Below are 15,669 nucleotides of genomic sequence, written 5' to 3' on the forward strand. Positions count from 1 at the left end.
CTGGTAGAGGGACTGAAAAGGGAAAGGGTGTGTGTGTTCAATTACAGAGGCAAGAAGAAATTATAGATTAAAGAGCCCTGGTTTCCTGTCATGTGCCTTATCATTTGGAAGTTCTTCCTAATGTCTAACCTCAATCTCTTCTACTGTAAATTCAGCCCCTCTCTTTTTTCTTCTATTTGAGATGAGTGTTACCCAGTCTCCTATCCTTATCCCTTTAAGAGAGTCACCCTGACTGTAATAGTCTGGCTCATTGTGAAGCCTTTGATCCCTTCCCTGATTCTTCCTTAAGTGAACCAGAGCTGTTAGAAGAGAAACGACTTCAGCTTCTCCTCCCTTCTCTGTTCTCTCCTAAAGCTCACAAGTGGGAAGACTGAGATCCCATGGTGGGCCAGTAAAGCTTTCTGCGGAGGTGAGGAAGGTTCAAGAACATGAGAACTGCTGGAATCTTCATCCAAAAAGTCCACACAGAACAGACATTTTCCCGTCTGTGATCAACTATCACCCAGACCAGCCATGAAGTGACCTAAACTGGTAGGCAGTGACACATGGTCGGGGATGCGAGTGGGGGGCGGGGCGGGAAGAACCAGGACGCGAGGTAGGGAAACCCGTTCTCCAGGCACCTTTATCATCACCCCCACCCCCAATCTCCCTGCTCCACATTCAATGGGCTGGAGACCCGAACACCATTCTACGTGTCACTAGCACTCGTTCACAGTCGCTCGCATCCGCGCACACGAGCACGCGCGCACACACTCTGGTGTGTGCTGGGGTTGGGTTTGGGAGAAGGAAGGTTTGGGGAGGCGGGGGTGGCAAGCGAGGAGGGGCTGGGGGGGGGGTCGTTCTCTCTCTCGCTCTCTCTAGCTCCGCAGGCGCATCCCCGCTAGCCCCGCAGCACGAGCTGCGGCAAAAAGCCATAGCGTCAGGACCAGATCTGCTGCCGCTGGGTCCCCTCAATTCTCTCCACTTACCCGTTTCCTACAAGACGCTGCGGGTCCCCGGGCCCCCCTGCCGTATAGCTCACAGTCGTCACTTCAGAACCTCGGACAGCGTGGGGAGCTGGGAGTAGAGCGCGCCAGGGGCGCACAGCTGGGAATGCCCAGGGGCATGCAGGTGCGGAGCTGCTGACACCCCGGGGCCCAGGTTGGGGCCCATGAGCACGATGCGTCTACTGTTGCTCGCCCTGCTCTTCTCTTGTTCCTTCGCCCGCGCTGCCTGCGACCCCAAGATCGTTAACATTGGCGCAGTTCTGAGCACCCGAAAACATGAACAGATGTTTCGCGAGGCTGTGAACCAGGCCAACAAACGGCATGGATCCTGGAAGATACAGCTCAATGCTACCTCGGTTACCCACAAGCCCAATGCCATCCAGATGGCCTTGTCTGTGTGTGAAGACCTCATCTCCAGCCAGGTACCCTCCCCCTCCTCTGGGGCTCTAGCCCTAGTCCTCAAACCCTTTTCCCCTCTTTCACATCATTCATAACCATCATGCACAATCCCTAACCATCATTTGTCATGCTCTGCCATTTCATCGTCTTCAACGTCCTCCTTAATCCCTGTCTCTTTCCTCTCTTTCTTCCTCTCCTCATTCCCTTTTCTCCCATCCCAACCCATCTCCCTTCTATATTCTCTTCCCTTCTTGGCTTCACTATACTTTCTTCCATCATCTTCATCCCTCACATCCCATCCCTCACATCTTTTTCTCCATCCCTCCTTCTTCTCCATTATCCTTCTTTTCTTCCACTCCAGCTTAAACCGTTCCTTCCATCTTCATCATTCTCTCTATTCCATCATTCTTTTTTCAACCCATCATCCACCTTATTACACCCTCTCATCTCTGCCCTCTCTACAACCCCCTACAATTCCTTTTTTTCCTGTTCATCCTCCTACTTCTTCATCTCTTCCCCCCCCCTTCTCTCCTCCTGTCTCCTATCATGCCCTTACTCCCTTGACCCTGGCTTCTTCAGATCCCACATTTTGTCAATGATCATTCCATTTATCCCCAGATTTCCTCAATCTCATGTCAGAAAAAAAAATGTCTTTTTATAGAGGACTCTAATACAGTCAGTCACCTGTCCATTCAACAATCCATTTATTCCCTCCCTCCACACCTTTGTCCCTAGGTTGAATATCTGACTAATTATGTTGCTGTCCCCATTAGTTCTCAGAGAAGCCAGAGCAGACATCTGGTATGCACTGAGGAATTTCGTGTGTGTGAGAGACAGAGAGAGAAACAGAGACAGACAGACAGAGAATGAGAGAGAGAGAGAAAGAGAAAGAGAGAGAGAGAGAGAGAGAGAGAGAGAAACAGAGACACACAGAGAGAAACAGAGAGAGAGAAGGGAGAAGAGGAGGAGGAAGACAAGAAGGAAGAAGAAGAGGAAGAGAAGGGGGGAGATGAAAAAGAAGAGAGGAGGAAGGAAGGAAGGAAGGAAAGGAGGGAGAGAATGAGAAACAGGGCAGGAACGTGGAGAGCAAGAGAATAAGGAAGAAAGGAGCGAGGGAGAGAGAGGTAGATAAAGGTAGAGAGAGGAGAGAATGGGAGAAAAAGAGAGGTATACACAACAAGCAGGAGAGTGAGGGAAAGAGGAGAGAAAGAAGAGAGAAAGGGAGAGGGGGAAAGGCAGAGACAGTGAAACAGAGAGAGATTCAGAGAGACAGAGAGGAAAGATGGAAAGATCAGACAGACAGACAGAAAGAGATAGAGAGGAAAGATGGAAATGGGAGAGAGAGAGAGAGAGAGAGAGAGAGAGAGAGAGAGAGAGAGATTTTTGTGTATTAGTGTGTGTTGGATGTGAATGCATGAACAGCAATCATGTACTCACAGAACAGAGCTTTAGGAGAGGACCTGAGGCCATCACTGTGCTTTTTTGTTTTATCTTTTAATTCCTTCAAATCTTTCTCTGCCTCTCTCATTTCTCATTCTCTTCTCTCCATACATCATAATATTAGTATCTACATAGGAAGAGAAAATGGTTGCCTTTCTATGTTGCCATTATATATATATATATATATATATATATATATATATATATATATATATATATATAACTGTTATACATAGGGGCAGGGTATATGTGTAGTTCTACATGGGTTTGTGTGAATTATTTACGTAATATTCACATGTGCTCACAGTACGTGAGCATGGGAATGTCACAGGTGTGTGAGGTATATTCTTTTGTGTATGGTACATATACACATCACACACAAACATACATACTATATATATATATACACACTTACATATACATATACATATATGTGTGTGTGTTGTATATACACAAATGCATATAGACATTTGTATATATACAAATATATGAAGTATACATAGAGGTTATACTCCTGTGTGTGTGTGTGTGTGTGTGTGTGTGTATGGTGTACATAGGGAGGAGGTATACACAGTAAGGGGAAGGGTAGGTTAACATAGCTTCTCTTGTGTCTTTCTGAAGTTGTCCCTCCCCTGGAGCTCAGCTTCCTTTTGAATTCCAACAAAGCCAAGATTACCCGCAATGCAGCCCTTTATGTAAGAGACAGTGAGACACAGAGACAGAGAGACATACTCAGAGATAGAAACACTAAGGCACAAGTGCCTACACATACAACGCGTAGTGTCCTAAGCACTGTGTATCTAATTCAGGAACTGTCCATGTCAAGGTCCTAATGATGAAATAATGAAATATTTCCCAGCTTCCAGTCCACCATAGGTTCCGCCTACTATATTCTGAGGCCACTCCCCTAGAATCACCTTAGCTCTCTGTCTATGTGCCAGGTTATACTCAATGATCCTCTCTCCAGAAAATCCATTCATGTAGCAGGGGGTACTTCTTGCTCTCGGTCTCCTCCCAAGACCACTCGCCCAAGCTGACACAGAGCCAAATCCAAGCAGTAGGAGGTGAGGGGATGTGAAGCAATATTGTCCTGTCAGAGATTGTGGAGGTTGAAGAATAGACAGAGGCACCCAGCAGGGAACAGCTGTTCCCTATGGCAGTGCTTCTTGTGGGGGAGGAATGAGGAGAAAAGAGAGGTTTAAATCTGTCTCCAAATTACCACTTACCAGATCATAATGCAAAGGGATTGGGGGGGGGGGGTGGAGGGGGAACAGTATAAAGGTACATAGAACAAAAAGTGTTTTCAGAAATCAGATCCACAGTCTATTTATCATCCTTCTCACAGCCAGACTGAAGGTTTAGCTCCCTGGGGCTCATTTATGAGACCTCGTCTGTAATCAGTGATTTGTTTCACCAACATCGCTGTCTTGGAATGTTGATATAAGGGGGTAGGGACCAGTATAGACCAGTTCAATAAGCCTAGGGAGATTTATAAATTCTGCTTCTCCTCTCTGTGAGATTCTTCTGTCCCCAAACACACAGACTCCATCCCCAAGATTTAAGAGGTAATCTGGTGTCATGGAAAGAGCACTGTGGTATTTTTGACATCAGTCTTTTGTTGATGTCTGAATTCTGGTTCTGTTATTTACTAATTTGTGGAATTCATCTGGTTTCTTATCTATAAAAATGAAAGATTTGGACTATGAAGGGAATAAACATTTATCCAACACCAATTATGTACTAGACACTGTGCCAAACATTTTTCTAAGTATTACTAGATGCTATTATTTAGATCTAACTTTATTTATGTGAAAAGTGTTTTGTAATTGTGTCCATATAGTTCCTGGCTTTGTCTCAGCAGGTAAACTCCCAAATATTTTATATTATCTACAGTTATTTTAAGTGAGATTTCTCTATCTTCTGCTACTGGACTTTCTTGGTAACATATAGAAATGCCAATGATTTATGTGGATTTATTTTATATCCTGTGACTTTGCTAAAGTTATTGTTTCTAGTAGTTTTTAGTTGATTCTCTAAGTATACCATCATATCATCTGCAAAGAGTGGTAATTTTGTTTCCTCATTACCTACTTCTTTTTCTTCTCTTACTGCTAAAGCTAATATTTCTAGTACAATATGGCATAGTAGTGGTGATAATGGGCAACCTTGTTCTACTTCTGATCTTATTTGAGAATGCTTCTAGTTTATCCCCATTACATATAAAGCTTGCTGGTATTTTTAGATAGATGCTACTTATCATTTTAAGGAAAACTCCAATTATTCCTATGCTCTCTAGCATTTTTTAAAAGTAGGAATGGATGTTGTATTTTGTCAAATGTTTTTTCTGTAGCAATACAGATACTCATACAATTTCTGTTAGTTTGGTTATTGATATGGTCAATTATACTGATAGCTTTCCTGATATTGAACCAGCCCTGCATTCCTGGCATAAACCTACTTTGTCACAGTGTGCTATATTAGGTACTATCATTATTCCCATTTTGTAGTTGAAGAATCTTAAGCAGACAGAGGGTTAAATGACTTGCCAGGATCACATAGCTAGTAACTATCTGAGAGGCCAGTTTTGAATTCAAGTCTTCCTGACTCTATACTCAGCTCCCTATCCATGAAGCCACCAGCTCCCTCTAAACTAGATGACCTAGAAGATCCCTTAAAGCTCTGAATCTATGATCCTATGACAAATTAGGCCTTTTCTATCCCTTGCTGAAATATCCAAGATTCTTATTTTTTTATATTGCTGTGGTCTACTGGGACACTCAGAGCCTTTGGAGAAGGTTTCCACTACTGGGTACTATTTGTTCCATCAACTAGTATTTACCACTTTGGGGAAACTCCAGGGATATCTTGATCTCATATTTATGGAAAATCAGCCTGGAGTTGAACAACACTCCCAGGAAGAGGTCAGGGGCTAGAAATTGGCTCTCCTCACCCAGGGTGGTCCCTTTGTGTTCCCTTCAACCATTAAGTTCTCACAATTGGATGGGGAAAGAAAGGAGGTGGAGGAGGATTTCAAAGCTATTCTGGGAATTTGATCTGTACCCTTTTCTTTTCAGCTCTGTATTCTCACTCCTACGCCTTCCTCAGGGTGGGCAGGCTCTGAGTCAGACCTTATAACAAGAAACAGGGAAACACCCCTTTCCCTGAAGGTCTGAGCTTCCTCTCCAGAACTATCTATCAGATCCTTAAAAAAAAAAAATACCTTCTGGGCCCCCAACTTTCTCAAATGCCCTCCACTGCCCAGTTTCTGCATCTCTTGAGTGCCTCAACAACAGTATGGCCAAAGCAGGCGGGTATATCTGAAGGGCCACAATGATGAGTATTGAGGCTGATACTGTTAGTTTATTATCTCTTTCCTCTACTTCTCTGAATCTTAGCTAAGGCTCTGTTCATGGTGGGCGCTGTCATTTTCCACTAATGGTCTCAGAGGGGGCTTTATAGTCAGTGTTATAATAATGAGGTTCTAATGAAATATTGTATATAAAACACTTTGGGAATGTTAACAGATTATATAAATGCCAGCTATCATTATCATTATTATTACATGTGTCTGTATGTAATTGTATACCATGCAGGAGACCAGGGTAAGGATGAGGGGGTCTCTGTATGTGATTATATGTATGTTTGGGAAATGTATGCATACAAGGTAGATGTGTCCATATGTAGATATTGTTTGATGATGGTGTGTGTGTGTGTGTGTGTGTGGTCCTCCAACTTTGGGCAACCTCCTCTGATTTTTCTTATTTCCCTCAGCCCTAGTTTCTACATTCTCTGACATCAGTGGACTCGACTTCTGCTTGCTAGCCTCGGTCTCCGTTTGTCATCAGCCAATATGGTGGGAGGGGGGGCTCACAGGCAGTGCTGGCTGGCATGCCTGGTGCCCCCCCCAGACCCACATCCTCCACTGACCTCATATCCTATGTCCACAGGTCTACGCAATCTTAGTTAGTCACCCACCTACCCCCAACGACCACTTCACTCCAACCCCCGTCTCCTACACAGCCGGCTTCTACCGCATCCCCGTCCTGGGGCTCACCACCCGCATGTCCATCTACTCTGACAAGGTAACTCCCGCATGTGCCCCTCCATGCCCTGGTCAGCACTCTGCCCTGCATTGTGTGTCAGACTGGGGTAGAACTGACCTATGGGCAGTTCTGTGGCTTGAGACACCTGACTGATAACCTCAGGCCTCAAGGAATCTGGGGGCCAGAAGTGAGCAAGAGAGGAAGAAAATCGGGTCTGAGAATGGGCAGTAGGTGAGTGGTGGTATAAAGGAGGAACCCAAGAACTAGTGGTCCCGAGGCACCACCAGCTCTTCCAGCCTCCACATGGATGTGGGCCCAGACTGTTTCCCTAGGCTTGATCCTGGGAGGAATCAGAGGATGGGGAGAGTATCCTAGTCTAAGGTTGGCAATAAATAGCCCACTAGACTGCCCAGGATTTCCAAGATGACACAAGGGTTATTTCCAAGGTTTTTCAGCCCAAAGCCAGCAATTAGGATAGCCAAGAAATCATACCTGATGCTCAGTGCCTTCTTCACACCTCTTGCCCTAGATGATGGTTGGGTCAGAATTTTTTCCTCTTCTAGGAAGGGGAAGCCAATTCCTATCTGCTTTCCCAATTGACTTGAAGGAAACAAGTTTGTTAGCAAAGTTGCCATGTTATATAACCAAATATCACAATTTATCTACTCAAGACACCTCATAGAAGATGCTTTAATGATCTTTCTCTGCCTCTATCATCCCCTAGACCAATGGTTCTCAAACTTTTGTTTTCAGTTATCTTTATCCTATTAAAAATTATTGAGGATCTCCCCAAAGCGTTTTTGTTTATCTGGGTTATATTTATAGACATTTACCATATTGGAAATAAAAACTATTTTTGAATTTGTAGACCCTCTAAAAGGATTTCAGAGATCCCCAGGATTCTCTAGACCATACTTTGAGAACCACTGACTTTACTCCAGTGTTGCTCTACTGAAGGGCCAGCAGTTCTCTCTGAGATTACACAAAGGAGTGTTAAAGTACAGCCTCACCTCAGGATTGGACTAGCTGGGGCAGAGTGGAAACACCTTTCCACCACCCCCATTCCCACCCCCACCAAATTCCAGGGAGTTAATGTTAGAACAAAAAAGAAGGCAGCTTCAGAACCAAGTAAATACACTTTACACAGTGAGGAATGAACTGATTGCACTCCTTCCCTCATTAATCAATCAACACATGTTTATTGAATGCTTACTATTCTTTATGCTGGGGAGACAAAGACAGTGGGAGGCAGTCCCATACCCTGAAGACTGACCAAGCACAAGAAAAGATAAGTAATTCAAGATTTCTCTAGATCAGTTGCCAGCAAATGCTTCAATCTAGCAGCCTTCAGGGAATTGAGTAGACAAAGAACATTATGACCTGGGCCTGTCAGGGGGCTTTTCGAGGAAGAGGGGCCCGGAAATGTGAACTAGGATTTTTAAAATAAGAATTTAAGTAGGTAGAAAGTATAGAGAGAGGCGTTATAGATTTGGAGGTAGGAAAGCACCCACTGCGTTGAAGGACCAATGAAAACAAAGTGAACTTCAGCCTAAAGGGGACCTTAGAGATAAGACATTAAACTAACTCCCTCATTGTACAGATGGAGAAACTGAGTCCTTGAGATGAAAAGTGATTCCTCCAAGATCCATTCCCTGGGAGATGGTTCTGGATGAAGAGAGTTCTTTCATATTTGGGCTCTATAGAATCCCCCTCTCACCCAGTTCCCTTCACTACCATCATTTGAAAACTATGAATGCATATCTTGGGAAAATCCTTCATTCTGCTCATGGATCATTTACAGGACATTGAAGTGGTTAAGCACCATGACAAACACAATCCCTAAATCAAACAGATGCCTCTGGGAGCTACAAGAACTGGATGCCCAGGTGGAGTACATCCCTGGATCAAGGAGTGTCCCTCAGGCACTCTCTCCAGGAGTTCCTCAGTCCTGAAAAATCACAGAATGGGAAAAAAAATAGGCACAGAGAGAACAGTCTTTTCATCTTACAAAACTCAGAAAGGAAGGAAAATCTTCTAAATGAACTCTATGCCCTTCAGTTAGTATAGGGGAAAATGTGCTAAAAAAAAAAAAGGGGACTGTCTGCCCCAGATTCCAATGAAATCATCTATAATATGTTTTTACTTTGACTGCAAAAACATCTTGGCAATTGAATCAATTTAGTAGTCTCAGAACCCAGCCCCTGACCTAGGGAGAAAAGGACCAATGGAGAAGCTAAATAGGACAGATGCTCAATACTCAATACTTCAAGTCTAGATACCCTCGGAAAGGGCTGAGATAGAAGAAAGAACTAAAGACTAAAAACTACAGCTGAGACAATCTGTGAAAAGTTTTTGCTAGGTTTGGATCAGAGAACTGGATTCTGGAAAGCTCACTGATTTCTTTGATTTTATGGTTGTTGAGGCTATTTGTTGTCCAGTTGATGATAGGTATGGGTAGGTGCAGCTGGAAACTGATTTTGTCATTTCTTAGTGAAAGTGCCTTTTGACAAATTCCAGTCTTGTCTTGACTGAAACAGAAAGGAATGATTTTCCCATGCCTCCATCAGCATAGGCAGAGATAAACATATGCATGGAGGTCCAGTGAGGGTGGCAACAGTGACCATGTCAGCAAAGGATGAGGAAAGCCAGCATTGTGAGAGAGAGAGAGAGAGAGAGAGAGAGAGAGAGAGAGAGAGAGAGAGAGAGAGAATTGGGAGCCCTTCATATTAAACTCATGTTACAATGGGACAACTTTAATGTCTTAATGAGCAGATATTTGAAGACAATTTTTTTGGGGGGGGGTTTGGGTTTTTTTTCTTTTTGCTATAAGCCAAAAGGGGGATGCACATAGGTAGGTAGGTAGAAGTTATATTAAGAAGAAACTTTTTCCCTATTCCTTATGCCACAGAATATAGTAACCACATACACACAGCCTCTCTCATTGCTTAGACCAGTATATTGTACCCCCAAGTTTCAAAATGAACTCAAGAACTTGGAATGATAAACATTTTAATTTTTAAAAAATCATCCACGCAAGTATAAAATAAAGGAGTAAGTAAACAGTAGGTCATGTGAAAAAGACATGGGAATTTTAGTAAACTGTTTGCTTGGTATCAGTTAACAGCATGACACAATAACTAATATAATCTTAGGCTACATTAAAAGAAATGCAATTACCAAAATGAAGGAAGTCATCGTCCCACAGTGCTACATCTGGAGCACTAGCACAGTGCTAGTTTAGGGATTAAGATTTTAGAAGGTACATTGATGAATTTGAGCATTTCTCAAGGAGGGCGATAAGTATGATGAGAGGACTTGAAATCAAATCACATGGGGACCAAAGCATATAGTGAAGGGATTTGGAATGTTTAACCCAGAGAAGAAAAACAGCAAGGAGATATAATTGCAGTCTTTAAATATCTAAAGAGTTGTCCTGTAGAAAAGACCAGACTTGTTCTGTTTTCCCAAAGATCAGAACCCAGGACCAATAGGCAAAAGTTACAGGGAGACAGATATTGACTCAAAATAAATGAGGCTTTACAAAAAGAGCTGTTTGAAACTAGAATGGGCTACCTTGGTACTCCATCACTTGAAATATTTGAGCAAAGGTTCAATCATCATTTGACAAGGATGCTATAAATAAGCAATTTAGTGTAAGGTTAAAGTTTGGCTGGATGGCCTTTGAGGGACTTTCTAGCTAAAGATTCTAAGGTGGGTGGGAAACAAAAGATATGGGGATAGGGAGAATAGCGACAGAATGGATGCCAAGAGGGATCCCATGGCTGGCACAATGCCCAGTCTCTTAGACCGGTAAGTGTTAGCCTGGCCAGTGGTGGCATGAATTGGGGAGAATGGGAGGATCTGGGTGAAAATGTCTGCCCTCTGAGTTTCCAATTGACTCCCCCTCCTCCATCCCAACTAGGTACCCTTTGCTCAGTTTCAACCCCCTATAATCCCAATTGCCCTCAAGCCTCTGCTCTCCCCAACCTCTCACCACTCAGGCACCCGAACTCTGTCTCTTCCTGGCCTCCACAGCCCCAGATTATAGAACTCTGGCCCCTTGTCCCTTTGACCTACAAATGGTCCTGAACTCTGTGCTCCTGAGCCCCTGCTATACACACACACACACACACACACACACACACACACACACACACACCAGTTTCTGTCCCCCTCAGTTCTCTCCTGTGCCTCCTACAGAGCATCCACTTGAGCTTCCTCCGGACTGTGCCTCCATACTCCCACCAATCAAATGTCTGGTTTGAAATGATGCGTGTCTACAGCTGGAACCACATCATCCTCATTGTCAGTGACGACCACGAGGGCCGGGCAGCCCAAAAACGCCTAGAAACCCTCCTGGAGGAACGGGAGTCCAAGGTGAGGGGGACAGGGGTGGTTGAGGGAGGCGGCTGAGGCGAGGAGCAGAGGGCAGAGGCCGCCTGGGGCAGGGCCGCAGTGTCTGTAGCTCCTGTGTGTAAAACACCCTTCTCTTTCCATTGTGCCATGGCTGGCATCACCATGTCTGACGAGCGCCCAACCCAATCTGTACTTGGTTCATTTCACGTGCTTTGCCATAGTCGAAATCTCCCACGTGTCATCCCTACTGACAAAGGGTCACATAACCTGGAGTTCTGCAAACACCACCCTGCCCCTGCCTCCAGGAGCCCCTGGGGCTGGGTATGGGGAGCTCCAAGCAGGGCTGCTCCCCTCTGCGCCCTGGCATGGAGTCCCCTGCCCTGGAACTGTCCCTGTGCTTACTAACACATCTCCCTGGGCCAGGTGCCTAGGAAGTAGGCATAGGTCAGTCCACTGGAGTCCCTTTGAGTACAGTTGCCAATCCTGAGGGCGAGCCAATGGGCAAGTCTTTAGTTCTATTTTTTCCTTTAGAGAACTCATCTGGATGCTTGGGAAGTAGCATGGTATGTTAGAAAGAGCACTTTGGAGTCAGAGGCTCTGGGTTCAAAACCCCTCCTCTGATGTTTACTGATTGTGTGACCTTGAGCCAATCACTTAAACCTCCATAAAAATCAATTTCCTTCTTGGTAAAATCAGAACTTTAGGCTAGTGGACCTCTGAGTCTCTTCAAGCTCTAAGTCAATTATCCTATTATTCACCTCATCCCAAGCCTGTGAATGGGAAGTCTTTTGGGGGGCATGAACTTTGAAGCTCTTAAACCCTCCCAGTTTCTATAATCTCCAGGTCTCATCCTTCTCAGAACCCAATCAAAACACATCTCAGAGGGTCCCAGATATCCCATTCCTGAGAATGGCCACCAGATACAATCTCTCTGGGATAGGGGCCCAGGTTCCAGCCCTTTTCTCTCTCTCTCTCTTTTCCCAGATGCCTGATTCTCCCTTTCTAAGTCTTACTTCTCCAGCTCTCCTTGGGCCTGCTTGGAGAATTGCCCTAAGCACAGATGGAAAAGAGATTGAAGTGTCTCCCCATCCTCCCAGAGTCCTGCCTTTCCCTCTGTGTTCTCTCCAGCTTCTCTATTCTCATCTTCCCTTTCTTGTACCCTCCCTATATCTTTCCCACCACCAGTGCTGGGATCTGAGGACTGGAGCATTTAGTCTCCTTTTCCTTCAGAGGTGCTGATATTCATGCTTTCCAATCAAGCCCTCTCACCCTCTACCATGACTTCAGTTCCTTTGATTCATGACCATCAACCTTAGTCATGAACCAAATTTTTGAATGCTCCATTGCTTCCCTTGTTTAAGAGGAAAGCCAAAGACTCATCCCACACATATTCCCATCCTGTCCTGTGTCTGCGCTCAAGGCAACCCTTGGGCTCAATTAGGGTGTTTGCCAGTTCAGAGTTAATGTTAAGAGAAACAGGAAGAGAGGAGATTCTGGGTCTGGGGGCCCTGGGTAACGGGGAAGACTTTGTCGCTCTCTCCAAATTTTGACCTATTTTATAGATTCTTGGAGGTTGGTATCCTTCCTAGGATGACAGAGAAGTCATGAGGTTGGGTTTGCTGGAGTTAGGGATATCTCCTGATGGCTTCTGAGGTCGGGGCCAAGTCTTATGTAAATAGTGGATCCCCCAGGAATCAATGTTGGAATTGTCCTTTTAAAAATATTTTTAAATAGATGGGAGGAGGAGGAAAGATCTGGAGGAGGTGTTGCTACATTTCTAGGTGATGCTAAGTTTTATTTATTTTGAGAAGCAAGGCGGTACAATGGACAGAGTCCTGGACTGAGATGCAGATATCCTGAATCCTAGTCTTGGCTCTGCCTCTAACATAATGGGTATGTGATCTTAAAATATATCCCTTCTCTGAGCTTCAGTTTATGCATCTGCAAAATGAAAGAGATAATACAGCATAATACAAAAAAAAATTAAATGCCTACCATGTGTCATCAGGCACTGTGCTAAGAACTAAGACTAGCTATTTTCTAAGGTTTTTTCTAGAGAACTGACACTTCTGTGATTCCCTAACTCTCATACAACCTATAATGTATTTACATCAGAATTCTAATCCTTAGAATAGATACAAGACTCTTACAATAGATACTAAAAATCGTCTCAGAGGAAGAAGTGAAAAACAGTTTGAGGTCCCAGAGGGAGGGTGTATAGAAAGACAGAGAAAACAGATTTGGAATTATAAAATTACAGAAGGAAGGACCCCAAAGAAGACCTAGGTCCTGCTTGCCAAGCCTCAGATATTAGAGATGAGAAAAATAGAGTATGAGGATGAATCCCAGGCTATCTCACTTTAATGATTAAGGAGTGAGCCAAAGATCATTGTTCCTCAGAATTGCTACAGGCTACGAACACAACCCATGGCAAATTCATAGTGGATTTGTAACCCTTGGCAAGATTTGTGAAGGTCCTGTAACTTTTAAGTTTGTCCCTTACACTTTTTGTCCAAGATCCAAGCTACATGTTTTTCCATACTGTGCAGATTTTTTGAGGAAGAGTCACAGATTACAAGGGAAGTAGGGGTTTTTTTGAGGGGAGAGGGAGGAAATGTTCCTGACTCATGTGGTGTACATGACATGATGTACAACCAGGATCTTTCTCAAGTCCCCTCTCACATGAACACCAAGTACCTCTGTCCTTAAGGTTCTGCCCAGAGAGAGTAGTTCTAGAGGTTAGCAGTGAATTGGTAGCAAAGTCGGGTGAGGGGAATGGCTGCTGTTGGGAAGGATGCATATTCTCAGGAAAGTCTGATGCCAGCCAGAGAAGGGTTTGTTTGCTCTGGGCAGTGTGAAGGCCCCAACCACACACTTTTGTCTGTTCTGCCTGGCACTGCATCAGCTTCACAGCCCAATCCATCATAGCCACTTAGAGAGGTGTAATGAGATGGAGTTTCCTTTTCTCCCCGAAGTTATTCTCCTGATTATCCAGAATCTTAGTGATGTATATGTGGATGTATATATGTGTATGTATATGTATATATATATATATATATATATATATATATATTCTTCTTATTTTTGTGAATATGAAAGTTAGGATCTCTGCCCAAGACCTCCACATATTACCTGAGAATTTAGACCAATTCAATCCAAGAACCATCTCCTACAGTAAAGATAGAGGGATAATCAAGCATGTCCAATATTAAGTTGTGTTCACTGGGGAAAAGGAGGAGTTCTCAACCCCCATGTATATGTTTGCAACATGACACAGTACTCCCAGACAGGAGGAACCCAGAAGGGGACATGAACCAGGATAGACTGGGTTGCAGATGGCAGACTATGGATCAGGATATATAGTGACACAGTGTTGGACATGGATGGGATGGAATTGGGGATGCACAGGGATACAGATTGGGTGACATATGGGTAGGGGGAGGGAAGCAGTATCCAAATGCCAACACACTTTTCTTCCCCCAAGGTATGAGTTATTTCATAATCTCCAGCTCCTTTGGCAGGAGCTGTCCCTCCAGCACCATCGCCCCCTCTCTTGGTCCCCACTCCGCCCTGTCCCGACTCTCCCAGGGGAAATATGGTGTTTGCAAGCTCCATGGCTACGTGGCCCTCATGCAGACCGTGGAGAGGCGGTGATGTTGGATTTGCTTTAGTGCTCGTCATTTTCAGCTGTTTATAATCTTCTTCTGTGTCTGCATATTTTCTCTGTGCACATTATCCATCAGAGTAAAAAAAGGAACTATGAAAACCTCGACCAACTTTCCTATGACAACAAGCGAGGACCCAAGGTATCTTTGCATGGACGTGCACGCCGCCCACCGACCTAGGTAGTCACTGAAGTGCCTGTGAGAGTCACAGACACCAGCCCTCAGGCGTCCGCCTCCGCCTTCGGGCGAGAGGGCTTTAACCAAGCAAGGAATAACTAAAGTCGAGGCAGGCTGGTGCTGGCAACATGGGCGCACGTGGCGGTGCCGAGCTGTAGTTTTGTTTGAGGAGACAGAGCGAGCGAGCGAGAGAGCGAGAGCGAGAGAGAGCGAGAGAAAGAAAGAAAGAGAGAAGACAGTCAGCAGGAGGAGGAGGAGGACGAGCTCTCTCTGGGAAATGCATGTGAACCGTTGGGACCCGCCAGGGTTTCCTTTTTGAAACCCGGGAGGGAGCCACCCCCTACCTGGTCACCTGGGGACGGGGCTGCTCCTGCTGGCCACTGCCTAAATCGGGGCCTTTGCGGATTTCCCGCGGTTCTGGAAAAGACGCCCCCGTCTGAGTTCCCGGTTGCATTCCGAAAGCCTTTTTTCTGTTACCTGTCCGCTGCACGCCTCTTTCTGAGTCTCGGTCCACTTCAGTTTGCATGCACAGTGCAAAAAGGAGAGAAAGAGAGAGCGCGAGAGAGTTTGAGAGCGAAGGAGAGCGAAAAAGAGAGCGAGAGC

General features: G+C 44.8%; 1 protein-coding gene across 11 annotated transcripts in view; it reads left to right on the forward strand.

Annotated features, from left to right (window-relative positions):
• Positions 1-276: 276 nt before the first annotated feature.
• Positions 277-15,669, forward strand: part of GRIN1 (glutamate ionotropic receptor NMDA type subunit 1) — a 38,328-nt gene continuing 22,935 nt past the window's right edge. For 5 of the 11 annotated variants that reach the window (XM_003757543.3, XM_031951892.1, XM_003757546.3 and 2 more), the window contains exons 1-4: positions 1,151-1,408; positions 6,773-6,907; positions 11,069-11,245; positions 14,968-15,030. In XM_003757543.3, coding sequence (XP_003757591.1) covers positions 1,151-1,408; positions 6,773-6,907; positions 11,069-11,245; positions 14,968-15,030 — 633 coding nt within the window. Of the gene's footprint in view, positions 532-822; positions 1,409-6,772; positions 6,908-11,068; positions 11,246-14,967; positions 15,031-15,669 lie in introns of those variants that run through there. The other 6 variants (XM_003757544.3, XM_003757545.3, XM_031951893.1 and 3 more) reach the window with 4 other exon arrangements.

Source organism: Sarcophilus harrisii, chromosome 2 (genome assembly GCF_902635505.1).
Source record: "Sarcophilus harrisii chromosome 2, mSarHar1.11, whole genome shotgun sequence".
Lineage (NCBI taxonomy): Eukaryota > Metazoa > Chordata > Mammalia > Dasyuromorphia > Dasyuridae > Sarcophilus > Sarcophilus harrisii.